This window comes from Ahaetulla prasina, chromosome 2 (genome assembly GCF_028640845.1).
Source record: "Ahaetulla prasina isolate Xishuangbanna chromosome 2, ASM2864084v1, whole genome shotgun sequence".
Taxonomy (NCBI): domain Eukaryota; kingdom Metazoa; phylum Chordata; class Lepidosauria; order Squamata; family Colubridae; genus Ahaetulla; species Ahaetulla prasina.
This window is the reverse complement of record NC_080540.1, coordinates 143,134,318-143,157,656: the sequence shown is the minus strand read 5'-3', so window position 1 is coordinate 143,157,656 and position 23,339 is coordinate 143,134,318. Positions and strand designations below refer to the sequence as shown.

The following is a 23,339-nucleotide window of genomic DNA, read 5'->3' as shown; positions in this document are numbered from 1 at the left end:
CTTCCCTCCCAGTACCATAATATTAAACACATTCTGAAACGTGACTACTAGAACTATAGTGCTTTATAAGCATCTAATTCATATTTTATAGAAATATATACACTTTCCTACATTTGCCTATAGATTCTTGTGCCTTTGGCTGGAACTCTTTCAGCTTGCATACACTGAGCCAATTGTGAATTGAGCAGAAATGAATTTGTCACTGCCTTCTATAGGTCGTGCATGGGTGGTCATGCCATCTTAATACTATAATAAACTTACCAGGATTACAGGCAAATCTGCAAGGATCTTTTCCATCACAATTAAGCAAAATGCATAAACCTGTCAGGGAGGATGCTCTGCTGAGAAATTTACCAAGCCTGCAGGGCTTTGGAATATTAACACTGTTGTTTTGGCTGCCATCTGTGATTTCTTCCCCTTTGAGAAGTCTTTGCAAGCTGCTGCTTTTTTCTACTAACAAGATGTGATTATTGGCTTCGGAAAGCCTGCATGCTGTCCCAATAAGGAAGACAACAGCATTTTTGGTTGCATTTTTTGGGGAAATACCCTCAAACTGGAGAATGTATAGGATGGGAGTTGTGCTATGGGTTTTGTTAAGATTGGCGCCAGCTTCTCAAACCAAAAACAAGATTCTCACATAGCTTTGTCAACAAGATTTATTGAACTGAAACTAATTCCTACAAGAATTTCAAGAACTGATCATACAGAACTCCTTTTATCTCCTGGAATATCTTAAGAGTGGAGACTTCCTCTGCTTTCCCTTAATGACCTTCCCATAAACCAATGAAGAGGCAGGCATCTGTGCGGAAAATGGAAGACCTTCTATCCGTTTTTTATCAAACAATCTCCTGAATCTTTATTAGCTTGTGATGATCTTTACCTCAAGTTTTCTTAACAAAATATTTTACCTGGTCATTCTGGCAGCACACGGTCACCTTAACTGGTAAAAAATCATGAGTTGGGGGAACACAAGGTCTTACCCATTTCTTCCTGGTATCTGATAGCAATAGCAGTTAGATTTATATACCGCTCCACAGTGCTTTACCGCACTCTGTCCTGACCCAGCCTTCACGAGCCCTACTCAATAGCCTACTCGTGAGGAGAAACCATTTTTTATTTAGAAAGGCAGGAATACATGGCATTCACCGACAAAGCTCCAGGTCACACATCTGTAGGACATTCACAAGCTGTAGCAGTGTCTGAGTTTCCCGCAGGGAGCCTCAGTTAACAACAAAAAGAGTCCTGACCAACCTGGTTAGTGGCAAGGAAATCCTGGCAAGGAATCCATCGGAGGGATCAGTGGTGGGTACCCCCGGTTCGCTCCAGTTCTGGAGAGCCAGTAGTAAAAATCTGCTGGCGTTCGGAGAACCGATAGTAATGGCTGGCTGGCCATGCCCCTGAACCGGTTCCCCGATCATCAGAGGTTTGGGGTTTTTTACTTTTAAAAGCATCTTTTCTTCAGCCAAAAAAAGGCTTTTAAAAGTAAAAAAAACCCCTCTGATGATCGCATGGCTGAGCAGGGATCATCAGAACCCTTTAAAAGTTTTTTTTTTAACAACCTCTTCGGCTGAAGAAGTTGTTAAAACAAAAGGTTTTAAAAGGCTCCTCTGACGATCCCAGCTGAGTTAAGAGGTTCTGGGCTGCTATTGGGCAACTTTAGCTGGGATTGTCAGAGGTGCCTTTTAAAATCATTTTTTTCCTCTGGCCCACCCAATCCCCCCTCCTCACTTATTTAATTACTGCTCCTTTCGGGCTCGATTTCCTACGGCTTCTGCAATCGGTTGCATCAGCTAGCAATTGAATCTGCCTGCTACAATCCAATCCATCCAGATTGAGCAACTGAACCTGCCTGCTTTGTTGGCTGAGGAACTCTGGGAGTTGAAGTCCACAAGCCTTGAAAGTTACTAAGGTTGGAGACCCCTGACCTAAAAAATATAAATAAAATAATAAAATAAAATATTTGTGCAGCTTTCTGAGATTTGGTGTGTTTCTGTAGTGTTTCACTCTAACTACACAAACACACAGAATCTCACAAAGCTGTATGTGGCATTTTGTGTGTGTGGTGTGTGTGTGTAAAGTGTGAAAGTTGGTTTTTGAGCTTTTTGTGGCTGTGTGAGGTTCCTGCTGTTGCAGGGGCCATTTTGGGTGAAGTGCAGCTGCTTTTACATTGTGTGTGAGTCTGTTGTGTTGTGTTGTGTGTCTTTGTGTCCCTTCGCAAGGACTTGGGGGCAGCTCCTCTGAGGAAAAGAGGTGAAGCTCTGGCTATTCCCGGGAGAAATCGCCCTGTCTCTGCAGCATTGGTCATGTGACTGAGTGGGCGTAGCCAACTTGATGTCATTCACAGCAAGGTGCCGCCCCACCTTGCCCTGAGTGACTTCAAGTTGGCCATGCCCACTCAGTCACATGACCGCCAAGCCACGCCCACAGAACCAGTAGTAAAAAAAATTGGAACCCACCTGTGCTGTGTATATGTTACTTTTCTCATTGCAGAAGTAGAACATTCTTCCATTCCCTGAATGAACACTTAAAACTATATATCAGTTTAATTCTCTCCATCTCTCTCTCTCTCTCTCTCTCTTTTACTCTTACTCCTCATTCAAGCCTGAAAGAATCAACCCGGAACTAAACCAAAAGGGCTACAGTGTAAAATCTGATATTTGGAGTCTGGGGATTACAATGGTAAGAATACATTACTGAGGAATGATGCCAGGATTAACTTTATTATTTATTCTATTCTGCTGCCTTTTGCAACTCAAAATCCTTGTAATCTGAAATGGGTTTAACTGCATTTAAATTAAGGAGGCCTGTAGCCTAAATATATGGGTTCAGAAAAGGGGGAAATTGCATGGAAGATTCTTGAGTGAATTGATTGTGTTCTGTTGGCAACTCATTGTAAAAGAATTTGGAGCTGACCTTGGAGAAGGGATGAGAGAGACACACTAAGGGGAGAAGGAAAGTGAGCTTTTCAAGGAGGACCTGACCTTCTAAGAGCTTATACAGTCCCCAAAAAGGAGAAAGTATGAGAAAGAAACTCAAGATAAACCTTGCCTTGACTTTGTTGAGTATAAAATGAGACAGAGAGAAACGTGAAGAGGTTTTCAAGATTCAGCTCAGCTTCTCTTCAAGAAGAAAGAGACACAGTAGCAGGCCTGTCAAACTGGCGGCCCACGGGCTGAATGCATCACGCACAGGTCACATCCACCACGGCTCCACAAAGGAAAAAAAAATTGTGATACCTCACGATAAGTCACATGATGCGATCCAGTGTGACACCCATGCAGTAGGGGGTTCAAGGAATGCTGCTTTATTGTTGAATGGTACCGTAGAATCTTGAAAACCTGTTTTCTGAGTCCCATTTTATATGAAACCAAATCAAGGTGGGGATATTTTGAGTTTCTTTCTCATACTTCTTTCTGTCTCTGGACTGTATAATCTCTTGTCCAGGTTTCTCCCCTTCTCATGATTTGTTCCTGCCTTGCTCCTCCTATCATGATTTCCCCCAAAGTCCGCTCTAAATTCCTTTAGGGTCACTCTCATGAACCCCCACAGTTTTTCACACCTTTCTAAAGAAGGTCAGCGAAGGTAGGTATTGGCTATTATTGATTGACTGATAAAAGAGTATGCAGTGAGTTCCTAACCCATTCCCTTTCTTCCCACAACTGTTTGAATTCAGCTGCATATAGAAAGACGATGTTTAGCTTGTTTTTATTTTGCTTGTCTTGTTTGTGTTTTGGGCACCTGCCTGATTTGTACCCTTTAATTGATTTCAAGACGTGGTCCCTCTTTACTCTCTCTCTCTCTCTCTCCTTCTCCCTCCCCCTCTCCCCCTCCCTCCCTCCCTCCCCCTTATTGATTTTTTATTTTTTATTTTGCAAAATATTTGATTTTTTGGCCAAATCACCCTATTTGCATCACTCTCATGAAATAGAAGTGAAAGAATGAACAGTTCAGGGACGCCTGGCCAGAAAAAAGAAAGAAAGAAAGAAAAAGAAAAGCAAACCCTTTCAGAATCAGAATTTACCCAGCACTACGTTAGCTATAAGAGTGTAATTTATAAACTAATCCCCAATTGGTCCATGTGGTTGGCAAAGAGTTTATCCATTTAAATTTAGTATGGGCTTTTTATACTTTCTTCAGTAATGGAAGAATATTAGCAGGTCCAGCTGTCGTCCTCAGCCATGGTTCTGCATTGCTTGTGATGATTATTGAAAAACCAGGCAGCAACATACGTGGGTTGCGTGTCTGCAAACAGGAAAAAAAAAAAAAAGCCCTATAGCAACCATCCATCACAAAGCTTGTTCCACTGGCACCATGCCCGCAGGAGGGAAATACGCATTTGGGATGAACGTTAAGGTTTCTGCTAGCAAGTCAGAATAATTCTCTTGGGAATGATTAGTCCCCTTTTGTTGCAACAGCCCTCGTAGGCTGGGCAAAGAGAGGAAAGCAGACTCTTCCCCTGGCACCCTGTGTCTTCTGGAGAAGCTGTGGGTACGTGGCACAAACCAGAAGAACTCGCCTCACATATTTAAAAGCTGCAGCTTTGAAATATTCCCAGAGACATGCTGTCTCCAGAGACTTGCACAGGCTGTGCCTCAGAGGCACCAAATGAGCCCAGTGTTTCTAAGGAAAAATGGAAGAGGGAGGGGGGAGAAAAGCACCGCCTCCGATGCAGAAATCATTAAAAAAAAAAAAAGTTGTAATTTCAGCACGCAGCCTGCAGGTGGCAGCATGCAACAACATTGGATTGAGTTTGTGTGTCTTTATGGCAGTAGCCTTTTCATATTTTCCTTTGGGGGAGCGGGGGAAGGAAGGGAGAGAGAGAAGAGTCGCAGGAAGATATCTTGATGTCTCCCTGTCTTTTGTTTTTGGACCTAGATTGAATTAGCAATCTTGCGGTTTCCATATGACTCCTGGGGGACGCCGTTCCAGCAGCTCAAACAGGTAGTGGAAGAACCATCACCACAGCTCCCTGCAGACAAGTTTTCAGCTGAATTCGTTGATTTTACCTCACAGTGGTAAGAACATTCTCCCTGAATCATGGAGAAGTCAGATATCGCTTCATTAACTTTTGAATTTGCTCACATATTACTGGGGGCATACAGGTTTATTCTGACATGCTGACCAGAGATAAACGCAGCTTAAAATCGGGCTGTCGCTTCCAAAATGCACTGCAATCCCAAATGGGAGAGGATGCCTAGATCAGGGGTCTCCAACAGACAATCTAGGCCAGGAGTCTCCAACCTTAGTCCCTTTAAGACTTGTGGACTTCAACTCCCAGAGTTCCTCAGCCAGCTTTGCTGGCTGAGGGACTCTGGGAGTTGAAGTCCACAAGTCTTAAAGGGACCAAGGTTGGAGAACCCTGGCTTAGATTGTCTGTAAAATGAGTTATTTCTCACAAAAGGAGAAATTGGCAAGGGGAAAAAAAACCCAGTTGCTTATGAATTGCTTTCTAACTGCAACCCAATCAGTCTTTTAATACAAATATTGGAACAGGAGTGCAGTAGTTGTTCAGGAAGGTAGTAAACACGTAATTTGAATCTCAGTTATACATGTTCTTGTTTTTAAGTCCTACAACGCTTATCGTTTAAAAATGAAACGTGGACGAAAATGGGCACAACACTAATGGTCTCTGCTACTCAAACTAATGTTTATTGCACGCAACTAGTCCTAACAACCACGCTAAAATTTCTTGTTGTGTCCCCTTCCTCTTTCTCTGTGCTTTACATGTCTTGAGCTGCAAACTGTAATGTTCTTAGGACTGGGAACAGATCTGTTAACTTGTGTTTTTAAAGCATTGGCTTTACATTATGTGATGGGTTGAATATTATTTTTGATTAGTGGGTGGGCTAATTGCTTTTGCAGTTCTGCTCAGATCTCCAGATGTATTGGCGCTTAACCCACAATGCTGCAGAACTGGCCATCCCATTGGACTGAGTTTCTCCCAGGACCATGAAGGAAAAGGGAAGGGCTTTGCTTTCTTCCAGATGTCCAGCTGCAGCTGTATCATTATTATGCCTTATAAAAGCTCTTTCCACAAAAGTGACTTGCTCTTTTTATTCTTTCCAACCCAGAAATCAAATATGCTAAAGGCTCTGCCTGTCCATCAGCAGAATAACTCTCTGAAAACAGAACAAATGCAACCAGATTTGCAGGGGGAAGCCAACAAAAGAAAGGTTTTGTTTGAAACTGGCTGGACTTGTCCAAGGGAGGCGAAAAACAATTCCCAATAGAGTTATGTAGCATTTTGGAATTCTGCTGATTGCTTATTTCTGTCCCCACTTTTTAGGTAATACAGTGTCACATTTGCAACCTATCAGACCCAACCCTAGGAAATACGAGTAAAAACCTAGAAGCCACACATACACACCTGTCCTCAAACACACCAAGAGAGAAAAAAACAGGTGGTCCTCGACTTACAATCATAACTGAGCCCCCAATTTCCATTGCTAAGCAAGACAGCTGTTAAGTGAATTTTGTGCCATCTTGCAATCTTTCTTGACACAGTTGTGAAGCGAATCTGGCTTCCCCATTGACTTTGCTTAATCGAAGGTTGCGGAAGGTGATCACATGATCCTGGGACACTGCAACAGTCATAAATCTATGCCAGTTGCCAAGCATCCAGTTTTTTGATCATGCGACCATGGGATGCTGTAATGGTGCTAAATGTAAAAAACGGTCATAAGTCACTTTTTTCAGAAACATAACTTTGAACGGTCACTAAGCAAATAGTTTTAGGTTGGGGACTACCTGTTCTTTATTATACAGTATTATACAGTATTATCATCAGTGGTTTTGGGGTGAGGTACCAACTGTACGCTGATGACACGCAGCTGTACTTTTCCACCCCAGGTCACCCCAACGAAGCTATCGAAGTACTGTCCCGGTATTTGGAAGCCATACGGGTCTGGATGGGGAGCTCCTCAAGCTTAATCCCTCCAAGACGGAGTGGCTGTGGATGCCAGCACCCCGGTACAGTCAGCTGCAGCTGCGGCTGTCTGTTGGGGGCGAGTCATTGGCCCCGATGGAAAGGGTGCGCAACTTGGGCGTGCTCCTGGATGGACGGTTGTCCTTTGAAGACCATTTGACGACCGTCTCCAGGAGAGCTTTTTATCAGGTTCGCCTGATCCGACAGTTGCGTCCCTTCCTGGACCGGGATGCCTTATGCATGGTCACTCATGCTCTTGTTACTTCTCGCTTGGACTACTCTCCCCTTGAAGAGCACCTGGAGACTCCAGTTAGTCCAGAATGCGGCTGCGCGGGTTATTGAGGGAGCAGTTCGAAACTCCCATGTAACACCTATCCTGGCAGACTGCACTGGCTACCTGTTGTCTTCCGGGTGCGCTTCAAGGTATTGGTTACTACCTTTAAAGCACTCCATGGCTTAGGACCGGAATACTTACGGGACCGTCTACTGCCATCCTCTATCTCCCAACGACCGGTGCGTTCTCACAGAGAGGGACTCCTCAGGGTGCCGTCAGCCAAACAATGTTGACTGGCGGCCCCCAGGGGGAGGGCCTTCTCTTTGGGGGCTCCTACCCTGTGGAACGAACTTTCCCCTGGACTTCGACAACTATCTGACCTTAGGACCTTTCGCCGTGAACTTAAAACCTATTTATTCCGCCTTGCTGGACTGGCTTGATTTTTTTTAAAAAAAAATTAATTTGATTTTATGGGTTTTAAATTTCTGTCAATTTTATAGGGCGTCATTGTATTTTAGATTTGGCCATTTGAATAAATTTTTTAAGGGTTGTTTTTAGTATTGTATGTATTGTTTCTTTTGCATTTTATTTTGGCTGTCGCCTTGAGTCCTTCGGGAGAAGGGCGGTATACAAATTAAAATATTATTATTATTATTATTATTATTATTATTATTATTATTATTATTATTATTATTATTATTATTATTATTATTATTATTATTATTATTATTATTATTATTATTATTATTATTATTATTATTATTATTATTATTATTATTATTATTATTATTATTATTATTATTATACTGAAGAAAATACTGTTAGAATATTCATGAGTGGGAAGACATGGTAAAAAGGTCAGCCAATGAATAGGCATAGTAACTAAGTCAGCCAATGGAATCTGAGACAGACTGGAGCCAGGGTGTGTCTTAGTCTGCAGCTTCTGAGTCTGTGCAGAGAAACGGAACTGAAACCAGTGTGTGTATGTGTGAACTTGTCTGCTGATTTGATCTGAAATGAAATGAAACTCTGAATCTGCTGTTGGTGTTGTAAACTTACTTCATGTATTGTGTATATAAAGAAGTTAATGAATCTAGCTGAATCAGTTATCTGTGTGTGCTTCTGGATTTGATTTTTGCAAGAAACTCCGACAAATGCAGACACCTCCTATGAATGCCACTACTAAAGATGTTGGAAAGAATTCCAACCTCTTCATCTTTCCCTCCATTGATGTGTTTATTAAATATGTTCATTGGAAATATAGCTGGCAGATATTTCTAATAAACTTATCATTTTCTATGCTAACCTTGAGGGAGATGAGCAGTCTAGAAACATGAAATATAAATAAATAAAATCAAAATAAATGTTGACACTTGCTCATAAACTAGAAATCCCAGTATATAAAACAAAGCTTGCACGGGGCAATAGCCCATGTTACATAAAAAAACAAACAAACACTAAAGTATTGAATACTGAGTGTTCATTCTGAATTACTCCTAACCTTGTAATAAACATTGCCAAACAAAATAAGCAAAGGAAAAACAGATGAATGTTGTGAAATACAAAATCTCAAACCTCTTAGTGTTTCAAAACTTTTTAGCATAGCAGGTTTCCATATCCTTTAAGCTTGGGTGTCATACAAAGTCTTCTGTTCATTGTTTGCCAAGGATAAAGTGGTCCCCAGCAAAAATCAGTAGTTGAGAGTTCAGATTGGATCAGCCTGGAATTAATGGAAAAGATGTAACTAAGCAAGAACATGTGAATCCTAATGTGTGTGGCCTGTGATCATTGCCTGGTAATAGTGACTGTTAAGTTTAGTGGATCTGAATTTAGGAAAAAGGAAATATTACCCAAAAAACTTTTGAGGTGGGGAACACAAAAAAGGTCTGCAAACGTTAAGATGGAGTGAAAATGAGGTTAAAACAATAGAGAAAGAACAACAAAGGGAAGTAGAAGCTATACACAGAGAGAGAAGGAAATAGAAGTTGGTATCTTATATCAAAAGTAGTTATGTATATTTTTAATTTCCCACATAGAAGGCAAAGCAACTGGCGAAAGAGAAAGTAGGGTTAAACTTTTGTGCTAAAATGATGAGCTGACCTCTAATTTGGGCTTCTTCTGAAATCCTGATTAACCCATTGCTCCCTAAAGTTTTGGGTTGATCTGTTACTATTGTTACTATTTGTTACTATTGTTATGTCTGTGCTGGTTTCTGTTGGCCTGTTGGGTTTGTTGTAATTATTTTCTGTAGAGATTCTTACCCTCATAAAGTTCTTTTGTATTTTTTAAATCTATATTCTCTGAGCCTAGACAAAATATATCCTTTGCCTAGAATAAAATTACTTTCCGAGATCTCTAAATAGTGAGGTGGCCACAATAAGATTGCAACCATAGTAGGTTACTATGGTTACTTATGTTATCCTGTTAATTTTGGAAGGTGACACATTATACCCAGTGGTGGGTTTCAAGTTTTTTTTAATTTGCATTTATATCCTGCCCTTCTCCGAAGACTCAGGGCGGCTTACACTATGTTAAGCAATAGTCTTCATCCATTTGTATATTTATATACAAAGTCAACTTATTGCCCCCAACAATCTGGGTCCTCATTTTACCTACCTTATAAAGGATGGAAGGCTGAGTCAACCTTGGGCCTGGTGAAACTTGAACTTGCAGTAATTGCAAGCAGCTGTGTGTGGGTGGGCGTGGCGTGGCTTGGTGGGCGTGGCAGGGGAAGGATACTGTAAAATCTCCATTCCCTTCCCACTCCAGGCGAAGGTTACTGCAAAATCCCCATTTCCTCCCAATCAGCTGTGACTCTGCAGGCAGAGAATAGATGGGGGCGGGGCCAGTCAGAATTTTTATTACCGGTTCTCCGAACTACTCAAAATTTCTGCTATCGGTGCTCCAGAACTGGTCAGAACCTGCTGAAACCCATCTCTGATGATACCCAATCTTTGCAAGTTTAGCTTCCCGAGTTCTGATTGCTTAAGAAATTTGTGTATAAATAAATACAAATAATTCTAAAAAAAAGAAAAATAAGACATTTTTTCCGGTCTGGTTATTTTATTTATTTTTGGAAGTGGGTTTTTTAGTGGACGTTCATCCACGACTATTAACCATCCTGAAGCTTTCTATAAAAGCTTCATTGTTTTGAAAACAGGCAGAAGCCCTCAAAGGAAATGGTCAAGGTACAGTAAGATTGTCCTTTACGCAAACTGGCTTTACTGCCACTGCCTTCTTCCTGAGCTAAGCCATGTGCGTCTCAGCAAACTTTTCCTAAAGGATTATTCAGGAAATGTCACATTGACCTCCCAGAAGTTTATGGAGGAACTAAGATTGGTTTTTCAGAATTTTAAGCCATTTTTGGGGGTGGGCAAGATACCCTCAGAAATAAAATTGTGGTAAGAAATAGGGTCAGGGAATTAAAATTAATGTGGAGAAAGCAATGTAGTTCTTTCATTTCTGAAATTTGCCCATAAGAGTGACATTAAATGGAATTCCCCTCTTTTCTTTTGTCAAATGGTACTTTGGCAATATTCCTCGTATTGCTTTGGAAGCATTTATATCTATTTGGGAGCGTTCATCTGGAACTGCAGAGCAGCCTTTTCACTGAGAATGGAAAAATAAAAAGCTTGATGGCTAGCTTTTCTATAATATAACTCAAATCTGTTCAAAGTAGTAATATGGTGGTGGTTGCCTGAACTCTGTGTCTCACAGTATGCAAAACAATAATGTATCCAACTTCATTTTGTTTTATTTCTTTTTCTTTGTTTATCTTTGACCCGAACCATTGTTTCCAGACTATATTCAGGAGCCTATTAAAAGTCTGTAAGATTGCTGCAGTACGAACACCAAAATAAAACGTCTAGAGAGATCACTAGAGTTCACAAAAGTGTTGCCAGTATCATTTGAAATGTCATGAGATTTAAGACAAGAACATCAAAGTGTCACAAGATTTGGTGATTTTACAAAATTTTCAACTTTTTAATAATAAAGAAGGTTCCCATAGACACTATCAGGAAGAGGCATTTCCCCTGAAGCCCACTAATATGTTGCCAACACTGCTTAAAAATAAGTAACTTCTTAATTGTTTAATTTTAGCAGCTAAAATAGTTGCCTAACATAGGTAAATTAGATAATGTAACAGTTGAGATATGGACTAACAAGGATTCTTAAATTGCCACACTAAAAAGAATCATGTAAAGTTAAAAATACAAAGACATCAGAAGCAGGAACAACTGCTATTAAATTTGGAAGGGTAAATTTGTATAAGTACAGTACTTTGTACTGATTTTTTAGATTTTTTCCCCATTTTCTATGTTTTTTTGTTATCTATGCATCCTGAATTTATATTAAATTAGGTACTTGGTAATTTATAAACTTCTTTATCAAATCCTACAAAAACATTATCCATATAACATAAACCAGGAGTCCCCAACTCCCAATCTGTGGACCGGCAACAGGCCGTGGCATGCCAGAAACAGGGCTGTGCAAACAAGCAAAGCCCCATCTATGGGATGCAGGCAGCACACAATACTACACACTCTACGATCCATGGAAAAACCACTCTCCATGGAACCGGTCCCTGGTGCCCAAGAGATTGGGGGCCATTGGCATAAACGGTCTTTGGAAAGCAACAAACCAACAAGCATTGGTTTACATTAAAAGTGTTTTCAGAGTGAATTTGGAGAGGATTCAATGCAGATTTTAAAAATAATCCATTTTCTCCACGCACGGTCTCTCCTGTCAGTTTTGATAAGCCGAGGCAGCGTGTGTGCATTTGTGACTATGTGAGTCATCGGCTTTTGTTATTACACAGCAGAAGCGCTTCCGTACACCTGAGCTCTGTGATGAAGCAGCAAGAGATTATCAGGAAGTACCCATTCAGCAAGCATCCTTCATTTCTTCCGGGCCTGATAAATCCCAGCAGAGGGTGTGTGTTTGCTGGAGCTGATGTACACGCTTTGCTTTCTCATAATGTGACGCTTTATGCCTCCTTCCCCCTCCGTGAACGCACATGTATGTGTCAGGATCTTTTTCAAGTTGCTCCAAGCATCTTCCCCATAAATACCCTGCCAGGAAGAGAGTGGCTATCACATCCTGTCTTCAAAGTTTGTTTTTTTTTTGGTGGAAAGAGACTGAAATAAACAGTCTTTTACCTCTTCATCTCACAGCCCCGTAGCCGTCAAATGTTCCCAGCCAGCCATTGTAGTAAAGCTATTTTCAGAAAGGAGGATCTTCACGAGCATCAGTAATAACTAACTCCATATTTAAACAAATTGAATGTGGAAGGCAAGCCTGCACTGTATTTTAGAGTCGGTAATGAAATGTTAAATGCATCAGCTCAGCACATAGTCAAATATTTGAAGACAAGCATTATTGTGTCAGATTTGTACCTGTTTCTCCAAGGCATCTTTGGAACTGCAATTTTCAAAGAGAGATCCATTAGTTCTTTTAGTTCATAAAGCTTGTCTTTACTTTCCAGCCTAAGCATAGCCTGCAGTCCCAACTTCTTTTTATCCGATATACACATTAAAGTGTAATTGTAAACTCACCGGTGAGCTAAAGTTCTGAAGGCTTTTCTTGCTGTCTACCCTGATATCCTTAATTGCTGGGCATGAATACCTGTCATAAAGCAGGCTTGCTTATATAAACTGCCCTGGAAGTTAGAACCTTGCGCGATCAGGATTCCATCTCAGGGTGTTGGGTCATATATGCCTAAGCTTCTGCAGCAGATATATGGGCCACACTTTAGCCATGGTTATCAACGATAGGAGAAGCTGCATGATTAAGTGATGCCACTTTGCTGCCTGGCAATGATGGTAAATGTGTCATGGTTCTAGTAGGTAGATCAAAGGGTTTTAATTTGAACATTTGACTTTATGAATGAATATAGGATGGGAACTGGAAGTCAAACTTGATTTCATTGAGGGCCACTTCAGGGTTGTGTTTGACCTTGGAGTGGTGCGGGGTGTGTGTGGCCATGCTGGGCATGGCCAGGTCGACGTCACTCGTGTCAGGGGCGCCTGTGGCGGGCAAAATGCTGTTTTCGCTGGCAGAGTGTTGCAAGAGGCTGTCACAGCCAAAAACAGAGCTCTGGAGGGCTGTGTGTGGCCCTCCGGAGCTCCGTTTTTGCTGGCAGAGGAATCGCGGGCCAGTCCTTCACTGTTCCCAGGGCAGCCCCGCAGGCCAGATCTAAGCACCCTGTGGGATCTGGCCTGCGAGCCTTGAGTTTGACACCCCTGCTCTAGGAACTCAAGTAAACATAGTTCCATAAGCACCTGCATCAATTGTGAAAGACATGCAGGGAGAAGAAGAAGAAGGGTCCTTGAGTGGCGCAGGCTGCTAAACAGCCTGTTATTAACAACAGCTGCCTGCAATTATTGCAGGTTCAAGTCCCACCAGGCCCAAGGTTGACTCAGCCTTCCATTCTTTATAAGGTAGGTAAAATGAGGACCCAGATTGTTGGGGGCAATAAGTTGACTTTGTATATAATATACAAATAGGATGAAGACTATTGCTTAACATAGTGTAAGCCGCCCTGAGTCTTCGGAGAAGGGCGGGGTATAAATGTAAATAAAAAAAAAGAAGAAGAGACTAAACGAGCTTTCCATTTAGTATTGCTAGATGTTTTTGGTCTCAATCAAGTGCAGCTCCAAAATCAGAGCATACATTAGTAATGTGCCAATCAAGTGATTTTGCAAGGATCTACTCCTTGATTTCATGAAGAGGTAATCCTCGATTTAAAACAGTTCATTTACTGACTGTTCGAAGTTACGATGGCACTGAAAAAAATGACATGATCGTTTTTCACACAACCATTGCAGATTCTCTATGATCATGTGATCAAAATTTAGATGCTTGTCAGCCGATTCATGTTTGTGACGGCTGCAGTATCCTGGGGGTCACGTGATCACCTTTTATGACCTGAGAAGCAAAGTCAATGGGAAAGGCAGATTCACTTAACAACTCTGTTAGTAATTTAACAACTGCAGTGTTTCACTTAGCAATTGTGGCAATAAAGGTCATAAAATGGGGCAGAATTCACTTAACAAATGTCTCACTTATCAACATAAATTTGGGGCTTAATTGTGGTTGTAAGTCGAAAACTACTTGTATAATCTTTTCTTAAAATTAGGTCAATGCAACAAACTACCTTTCATGCCAGATCCTCAATCCAACTAAAATTTGCAACAAAGAATATTTACCAGGGAACGCAAGAAATAAAATTTGCTGTAGTTCAATATAATTTTGTTTTCTCTCCTTCCCCCCTTAGCCCTGGCATTAAATTTATTTGAAAGTTATGTTTTTGTTAAGTAATTGAGCATATGCATATAAATATTCATAAAAATGGTACAAATACTTTTTTTTAAAGTTTTGGCTCTGTGTTTATAATGTATGGATATTGTGATGAATATTGCAAGTAGATCAGTTGAGGGCTTCATACAGGGAGCTGAAAGATGATAGCAAGGAATAATGTCACCCTTTCCTGAATTTGGTGAAGCTGCCTGTTGTGAGGTGTAAGAGATTGACACATCAATTTTTTCTTTAAAATCAATTGTAGTTCTTAAGACCACAGCAACATGTTTTTTTATTTCAATGGATAAGATAATTGTAAACTGCCAAGAACCAGTGATGATAGATACTTTTTCTGAAAGGATTGAACAAGCAGTGATAACCGGTGAAATGCTCCCAGTTCAGACTGCGATGGCGGCAGGTGGTTCGGAGAACCGGTAGCAAAAATGGCCCCATGCCCACCCAATGCCCAGTCTCCCGCTTGCCGCTTTTTAAAAAAAAATGCTTTTAAAAGGTTAAAAAAAAGGGGTCTGACGGTCACAGTTAGCCACACGATTGTGAGAACCTTTTTTTTTACTTTTAAAATCATTTTTTTACAACCTATTCGGCCGATTAGGTTGTAAAAAAGTGCTTTTAAAAGGTAAAAGAAAGGCTCTGGTGATCCTAGCTGAGCTGCGCGATCATCAGTCTTTTTCTTTAAACTTTTTAAAGCATTTTTACAACCTATTCAGCTGAATAGGTTGTAAAAAATGCTTTTAAAAGTAAAAAAAAAAAAGATCGCGCGCCACAGCTGATCATCCCCCCCACGCTGTTCTACTTACCCCATGCCTCCTTGGGATGCACTGTGCATGTGCGCACCTTGCATTTGGCAGTGTGCACGAGCAGCTAGCAAACCAGTAGTAAACCGGTTCAGATTTCACCACTGACTGGTAATCTAGTCACAAAGATTACTCTGATTTAAAGGCAGAGTGGTCAGTTGTTAGATCCAAATGAGTTTTACTTTTTAGCATATAACGGTACTCTCAAGCTCTGTATTAAGAGGTGGAGCGTAATAAAAAAATGTGAACTGACACTAAGGTTAATTAGAGCAATCTATCCTGCTGCAATTTATCTGAAATTGAAATTTTCTCAGTCTAGTCTAGGTTTTGGGTTTGCATGGTGTCAAATGTAGCTCTTGTTCTCATTTTTAAAATTTGGGAATAGTGTCTCTCTTGGAGTAAGTAGGATACCTCAGTTATCTTGCATCTTTTATCAGTAATGGTTAACTAAGTCATATCTATAGATGTTTTACCCAAAATCTGTTCTGTTCTTTTTTTGTAAGATGTGAAGCAATCTGGTACAGGTTTCTCAGTTCTTGGCACTGTTTATATTGACTTGGCAGATACAGTATTAAACACACAGAAGATACCAAGATACTAAAATTGCTGATTTTCTTTCACCTTCACAAATATTAGCAGATATTAATAGCACTTGAATTGTTGTTTTTACCTAGGATTTGAATGTTAGTTCTTCAGATTATTTATTTATTTATATTTATTTATTTATTTATTTGTCAAACACAACAGTATATATAAGTATAAGCATGAAATAACCATACGAATTGGATACAATCAAAGGGAACATTAGGACAGGAACGGTAGGCACATTGGTGCTCTTATGCACGCCCCTTACAGACCTCTTAGGAATGCGGTGAGGTCAACAGTAGACAGTCTTAGGTTAAAGTTTTGGGGATTTTGGGAAGAGACCACAGTCAGGTAGTGCATTCCAGGCATTAACAACTCTGTTAATGAAGTCATATTTTTTACAATCAAAATTGGAGTGGTTCACTTTAAGTTTAAATCTATTGTGTGCTCATGTATTGTTGCGATTGAAGCTGAAGTAGTCTTCGACAGGAAGGACATTGTAGCAGATGATTTTATAAGTTATACTTGGGTCATGCCAAAGGCGGCAGAGTTCTAAATTTTCTAAACCCAGGATTTCAAGTCTGGTGGCATAAGGTATTTTGTTGTGATCAGAGGAGTGGAGAATTCTTTTTGTGAAATATTCTGGACATGCTCAATTGTATTAATGTCCGAAATGAGGTGTGGGTTCCAGACAGGCGAGCTGTAATCGAGAATTGGTCTAACAAATGTTTTGTATGCTCTGGTTAGTAATGTAATCTTTCTGGATAAGAAGCTACGCAAGATTAGGTTTACAACTCTTAAAGCCTTTTTGGTGATGTAGTTGCAGTGGGCTTTGACACTTAGATCATTTGATATGAAAACTCCAAGGTCTCTGACGGGGTGAGGGTCATCTACAAGATAATATCCATCAAGCTTGTATTTAATGTTCTGATTCTTTTTTCCAATGTGTAAGACAGAGCAGGACTTGGCTTCTTCTAAGAAGCCTCATAGGCACAGTTTGAGAAATTAATAGTCTTGTTATTGCAAGGCAGATTGTAGCCGTATACTGCAGTCACAAAAGTCAGAGCCTTAATATATGTCTATTATAGAGTTCAGATTCTAGACCAGTGATGACTAACCTTTTCCGGACCGAGTGCCCAAAGTGCGCACGTGCGCACCCGAACTCCCAAAATGCAATGCGCGTAATGGCCCTGTGCATGCACCCCCCTGTGCATGTGCCCCCCGTGCATATGTGTGTACCTCCCTGGCATGCGCTCTGCCCCGTGCATGTGCCCCACCCCCTGCACATGTGCGGCAGAAATCCGAAGACCAGCTGGCCAGCGGAAGGCACGCGCGCATGCCCAGCAGGCTGAACATGCGTGCCATAGGTTCGCCATCACAGTTCTAGACCTTGTCAGGATTAAACTCAAGGCTATGGGCAGAATTAGTCTGTAATACTGCACTTTAACCACTGTGCCAGGGCTCATTGGATATGTGGCTACATTGATGGCCTTTTGGAGGTATTCAACCTATTTTAGCATGACATTTCTTTCTAGCCTGGGAATTGCTAGTTCTTCCTTCTTCAGCTCATTTCTTACAGAAAGTCCCTTTTGATTTAGTAAAACTGGTCATAGTGGCTGTTAGTGGCTGGGGATTTCAGGGGATTTCGGGGGAGGTAAACTAATTCACTCTGTATAAGTCCTATACCATATAAATGTATCATTTTTTTAATTATGAAGATTCTTGGTATGGAAGGTATCAAGCAAGGGTATCCATTTAAAACCAGAATGTATGACATAAAATATAAGGGTTCCTTATTTTCTGAATAACATTTTTGGAGGTAAAAATAAAAACCCAACTCTAAAAATATTTAGCCAGTAAATTAAGAAAATGAGATTCTGGTTGCCATATTGAAAATTTTAAACAAGCCAGAAATTTTTTCAGCATTAGTTGTCTACACATAGCTGAGTGAATAGCAGCATTTTTGGCTTTTTAAAAATGTTTGACATTTGTTTGTTAAAGAACCAAATAATTGGCATAATTTCTCTTTTACATTTAAAGCTATTTTTGGTTAAACTTGAAAACTCATAAAACTACACAGTAAAACATTCACCAAGTACATAAAGCAGAAGCCAAGCTTTATTAGAAATTTCCACATTATATTATTTATAGCATAAAAACATAAGGATGATATTACCATGAAAGCAGCCATTAAAAAAATGAATAGAAACCACTTTTTAAAAATTTTGCCATGCTGTGGATTGTATTGACCTCTATTGAAATGCCAGTTTTGTAAGCAGAATTGAATTCCTATTTTAAAATCAATTTAATTTTCAGAAGTTTCGAAGCAGTTGCCACTGTGAATTCAGAAGGAACCTTTTAAAAGTTTTCCTTTTTCCTTTCCCCTAACTCAGTAAACAAAATTAAAATGTATGAGCAGCTTGTATAATGTTACCTGGGATTCTAACTCATATTTTGTTTAAATGGAAAAAAAAATGAGCAAAAGATCTTCCTTTAAAACTTGATATAAAATCAAATGAATATGGTAAATCCCATTTAATTTGTATGGATATGATGTGCTATCAGTGGATACTTTTAAAGTTTACTTTAACCTCTTTTATATGAGATTATAAATACATATTTATGTTATTCTGTCTTACTCTTGAATTTGTAAACTCAAAGGTACAGATCATTTCTGCTTAAAGAAGCTACATTTATTCCATTTACTTGTACTTCAGCCAGACACAAATTAGATTTTACATGTGAAATTTAATTTCAGTCATATAATTCTGCCCTACTCCTGTGCTTGTGAGATGTGGTTACTGCATATATACTGCTGATTCTTCAGAATTGCGGTTAGAGGGGGCATGCATCAGAACCTATATTTGTTGTGCTATTAAATTTGTGCAAAATAGTATGTTTTTTAAAAATGTTCATAGCACAGCATTCTATATCGGGGGTCCCCAGCCCCCGGTCCATGGGCCGCGAGTGGTCCACACCATGCTAGAAACCAGGCTATGCAAACAAGTGAAGCCCCATCGATGGAGTGCAGGCAATACACGAAACCACACCCCTTCCAGTCCACCGAAATACCTCTTTCCACAGCAACGGATCCTGGTGCCCAAAATGTTGGGGGGCCACTGTTCTACATTAAAATAGTGAAGCTTTTATCCCCCTACTTTATTTGAGGATTTTTGAGGGAAATTTATTTATGTTGTTAATGGCTTATTACTTTGGTTTTGAGCGTAATTTCTATCCACCCGGCTTTAGAGACCAATCTGTAGCGTTTGTTGGGTTAGATTGGCATTTGGCTGTTGCTTATATACTGAACATAAAATAATATGTATCTTTCTTTTTCTTTCAAAGCTTGAAGAAAAATTCCACAGAAAGACCTACATATCCTGAGCTAATGGTGAGTTTATCTTGTTCAATTCAAGAGTAACACAGATTTCACTCATGCTTTTGAATAAGCATGAGGAGGCAAGAATAATAGTGCCATCCCAATAGCTCTGTTCTCTGCCTTCAGCCTTTACATAACCAAAAGAAATGTCAGTTAGAGAGTTGGTGCCTGTAGGACCATGTCACAGCTTGCACCCTTGTTGTTTGCCCACATATATTCATCTGAATATATATATCTGAACATCCAGGCACAATTTTGAAATCACTGAATGAGGTAGGAATGGAGGAGAGGGGAGGGGAGTGAAGGAAGAAAGGAAGGAAGGAAGGAAGGATAGATTCCCCTTCAAATGCTAGAGTTGTTTGATGCAATGTTTTATGAATTAGCATCAGGGATGGATGAATTGTAGGTTTCTAATCCAAGTTATTTTTGCTTCTGCTTGTCTATAAATTGAAATACACAAACGCACATATGCTCTCACACACACACAATCAAATGGAAAATATGAGCTCTGCTTTTTATTATTGCCACAGTTTTGAAGTATCTAATTTTATTTTATTTTTGGTAGTTTATCAAGACTTTCCAGTTACTTCATTATGAATTCAGTATTCTTTAAAAGAGAGATATGAGATTGTATTTTAAAAAACAAACAAACAGCCTTTCTCTATTTTGCCAGTAAACCTGTTTGAGTTGTTGCTGTATTAACGCCAGTGTTTCATTGGAAAACACACACACAAAAAAACCTAAAAGGGCAGCAATAAGAATGGTCAGCAGCCTATAATGAAGTGAAGCACAGGACGCCTGAACCAGCAGAAGTCAGGAAATGCTACTTTTGGTGCGAAACAGGAAACGGTGGGTGGAGGTTATAATCTCAGTAGGCGGATGAGACGCAGTTGTGAAACAATAGCCCATACTTGCATTGGGACAACCAATGCCGACTAAGCATTCAGTCACTATGCTGAAAAGTAAAAAAAAAAAAAGTGTGGAAAGGCTGCAAACTGATCATGAGGGGAATAAGGTTCTGTCATGGCACTCAGGAAGTGTCTCCCTAGCCATTTAAGCCAGTTTGGTGTGATGCTTGCGGCTTGTCTAGAAAGTAAGGGGCTGAGTTCAAATCCTGCCTTAGCCATGAAAGCCAGCTGGGTGACTTTGAGCCAGTCACTTTCTCTCAGCCCAACATAAGAGGAGGAAGGTGTGTTGTATATGTTTGCTGCTTTGAGTCATTTGTAAAAATAATAAAGGCAGGATACAAACAGACAAATTAAAAATACGGATTTTAATTGGGAACTTTTGTCACCTTCCACTCATCGCTTTCTTTTCTTTTCTTTTTTAGCAACACCCCTTCTTTACCTTTCATGAATCCAAAGAAACAGATGTGGCTTCTTTTGTCAAACTCATCCTGGAAAACTGAAAAAAAAATGGACTTGTACATTATTTTATTCTTTGATGGACTGGTGGGATTAAGGAGGAGGGGGTCATGGTAGGACAGCCTTCATTACAGGAAAGCCAGAGGAGAGCTTAACTGGTGGCCATTTTCCTTTTATTTTTTTGTAAAATCCTAATCTCCTTCCCTTGAAGGCTTTTTTAAAGGGTTCTTTGGTATTCATAGTGATATAGAATGAACTGATTAGTGAAATGAATTTTAATAAGATTGTCAACCATAAACAAAAAAATACACAAAACGACGAGTGATTTAAATGATGATACTTTAGGGCTCTCTAACCAACCTCTCTACTAGCCATACTTAATTTTCTGTCAAATCAGATTTCTTTTGTTTATGGTAATAGGTGCTACGGTAGTTATGAAGTTCGATATAGAGTTATATTTTGTCCTTACTATTATTTTAATATTTATGTTAAGCGCTTGATTTTTAATAGAATTCTTGTTTTTGTTTTTTTGTGAGACAGTGGACAATAATGACAGCTATAACAGTGAAGTTACAGAAAAGAGTATTTATAGTGCTTTGTAGGAAAAGGAAGGGGAGAAGGTATGGTCCATTTATGACATGGATGACAAATTTACATTGAAATAAGAGTTTGATTTGTATGTTACTCCAGCAATGTATGAGGAATCATTCCCTAGTATATATCTGAAGATTGTTTTGGCGAGAACATCAGCAGGATGCAAAAAGAAAAGAAAGAAAATGATTTGTTGGATGAGATTATTATTCCAGTGGTTTGGTTTAAAACTGCAGTTTCTATAAACAATTATATCCTTAAGATTAAGATTCTATCTCAGTATCAGGATCTGTGGGATTAACAGTGGGAGTGATATATTTAAAAGTTAGTGGAAAATCAAAAGCAGCTTTAGACATTTGATTGTTGCGTAAATAATGATGTTTCTCTAGATCATGGGTGTCAAACTTGATCACATCACATGACATATCACGACATATCACGATGTTTTTTGCCTTTGCAGAACCAGGGTGGGCGTGGCGCATGCCGCCCGCAGGCTGCCTTTCAGTTTGACACCCCTGCTCTAAATCATGGCCAATCAAGGAAGAACTCTGTCCCTATTGGCTTAGTAGAGAGTTTTGTGCCTTTGAATGGAAAAAAAAAAGGCTTCACAAAGGAAAGTGGGACTGAGGAGGCCTAGAGATGTGGGTTTCACAAAAGGGGGTGGGGTGTAAAAAAATCAAGAAATGAGCAAAGTTTTACTAGTTTTACATTCTTCTGAGAACACTGAGTTTGCTTTGGATTCTCAGGTGTCCCATAGTGGTTTTCTTTTTCACCTACATGAATCTTTTTTTCCATACTCCTCCCTGAAGAAGATCCACCTATATCTTTGGTGGGTCTGTGACAATTCTCCACAGCCAGCTCGCCATGACCAGCCTGCCACAGCCAACTCACCATGGCCAACTTATCACGGCCAACTCACTGCAGGACAACTCGCCACAGAACTTCTCACTGCGGGACAAGAGTTACACTAATATCAAAGAAATGGTGGAATAGAATCATTAAAGAAAGGATGCAAAAGGAGGAACAGAATGAAATGTGAATGGCAAAAATTAAAATAGTTGTTATTTATTTTAAATAATTAAATAGAATTGTTAAATTGTCCCGCAACAAGTTGTCTTGCAGCGAGTTGGCCTTGGCGAGTTCACCCACTGCAAGTTGGCTGTGGCAAGTTGGCTGCAGTGAGTTTGCCACAGCAAGTTGGCTCTGTCTGAAAGCAAAAGATGGAACAGAAATTACTTAATAAGCATTATTTCCCTCATCTAACATGAGCAACAGCAAAAGAACACTGCTAGGGCTAAAACTACTTGATTTTTCATTCAGAAGTGGTCGTCATAGATTTTGTTTTGACATATGGAAACCGCAATATGTGTGTCTCTCTTGCTTCACAATACTATCTTTTATTGGGGTAGTTTCAGAAATAAGACCTGATCTTATCTGATGAAAATAACTGCAGTTCTCCCATGATTTCCAAAGCAACTTTTTGTTCAAGAAGCATTTCTGTTTCCTCCTGACAATATTAATTCTTCCTAGAGGTTCAAGCAGTGATGTTTGTTCACTCCATATCAGAGGTGGTGTTTGACCGGCTCAGCTGAACCAGTAGCGGAAATCGCAGGTGGACCCGCCCCGGCTCTATGGCATCCTATTTAGGCACATTTCTGAGGCTGGGCGCATGTGCGGAAGGCACGTGTGTCGGGCGAACCAGTGGTAACAAAATGTGAAACCCACCGCCAAATGGAGATTGTGGGTATAGTAGCAACGTATCCAGGGTCTTCAAGGTGTGCTGACCAATATTTAGTCGACACCGTACACATCTGGGGAGCATCAAATTGGGGAAGACCAGTATATTAGTATTGATAAGGTGGCTTTTTGTCAAGACATTTTGATCCTGGTTTCCAAGCAGTCCATATTTTACAGTGTAGCTGGTCTTCTTTGCAGAGGTCTATTAGAAGTGACTTAGAACAGGGGTCTCCAACCATGGCAACTTTAAGACTTGGGAGTTTTTTGGGAGTTGAAGTCCACAAATCTTAAAGTTGCCAAGGTTGGAGACCCCTGACTTAGAAGATGTTTAATTGCAGATAAAACACTAAGAGCCTTCCCTTTCATTGTA

At 40.0% G+C, this 23,339-nt stretch overlaps 1 protein-coding gene across 4 annotated transcripts in view; it reads left to right on the top strand.

The window, feature by feature from the left end:
* Window positions 1–22,600, top strand: part of MAP2K6 (mitogen-activated protein kinase kinase 6) — a 100,433-nt gene extending 77,833 nt beyond the window's left edge. For 3 of the 4 annotated variants that reach the window (XM_058173066.1, XM_058173067.1, XM_058173065.1), the window contains 4 exons: window positions 2,602–2,679; window positions 4,876–5,015; window positions 19,244–19,289; window positions 20,608–22,600. In XM_058173066.1, the coding sequence (XP_058029049.1) occupies window positions 2,602–2,679; window positions 4,876–5,015; window positions 19,244–19,289; window positions 20,608–20,685 (342 nt within the window). In that variant the 3' untranslated portion in view covers window positions 20,686–22,600. Of the gene's footprint in view, window positions 1–2,601; window positions 2,680–4,875; window positions 5,016–6,071; window positions 7,793–19,243; window positions 19,290–20,607 lie in introns of those variants that run through there. The other variant, XM_058173068.1, reaches the window with a different exon arrangement.
* Window positions 22,601–23,339: the final 739 nt, after the last annotated feature.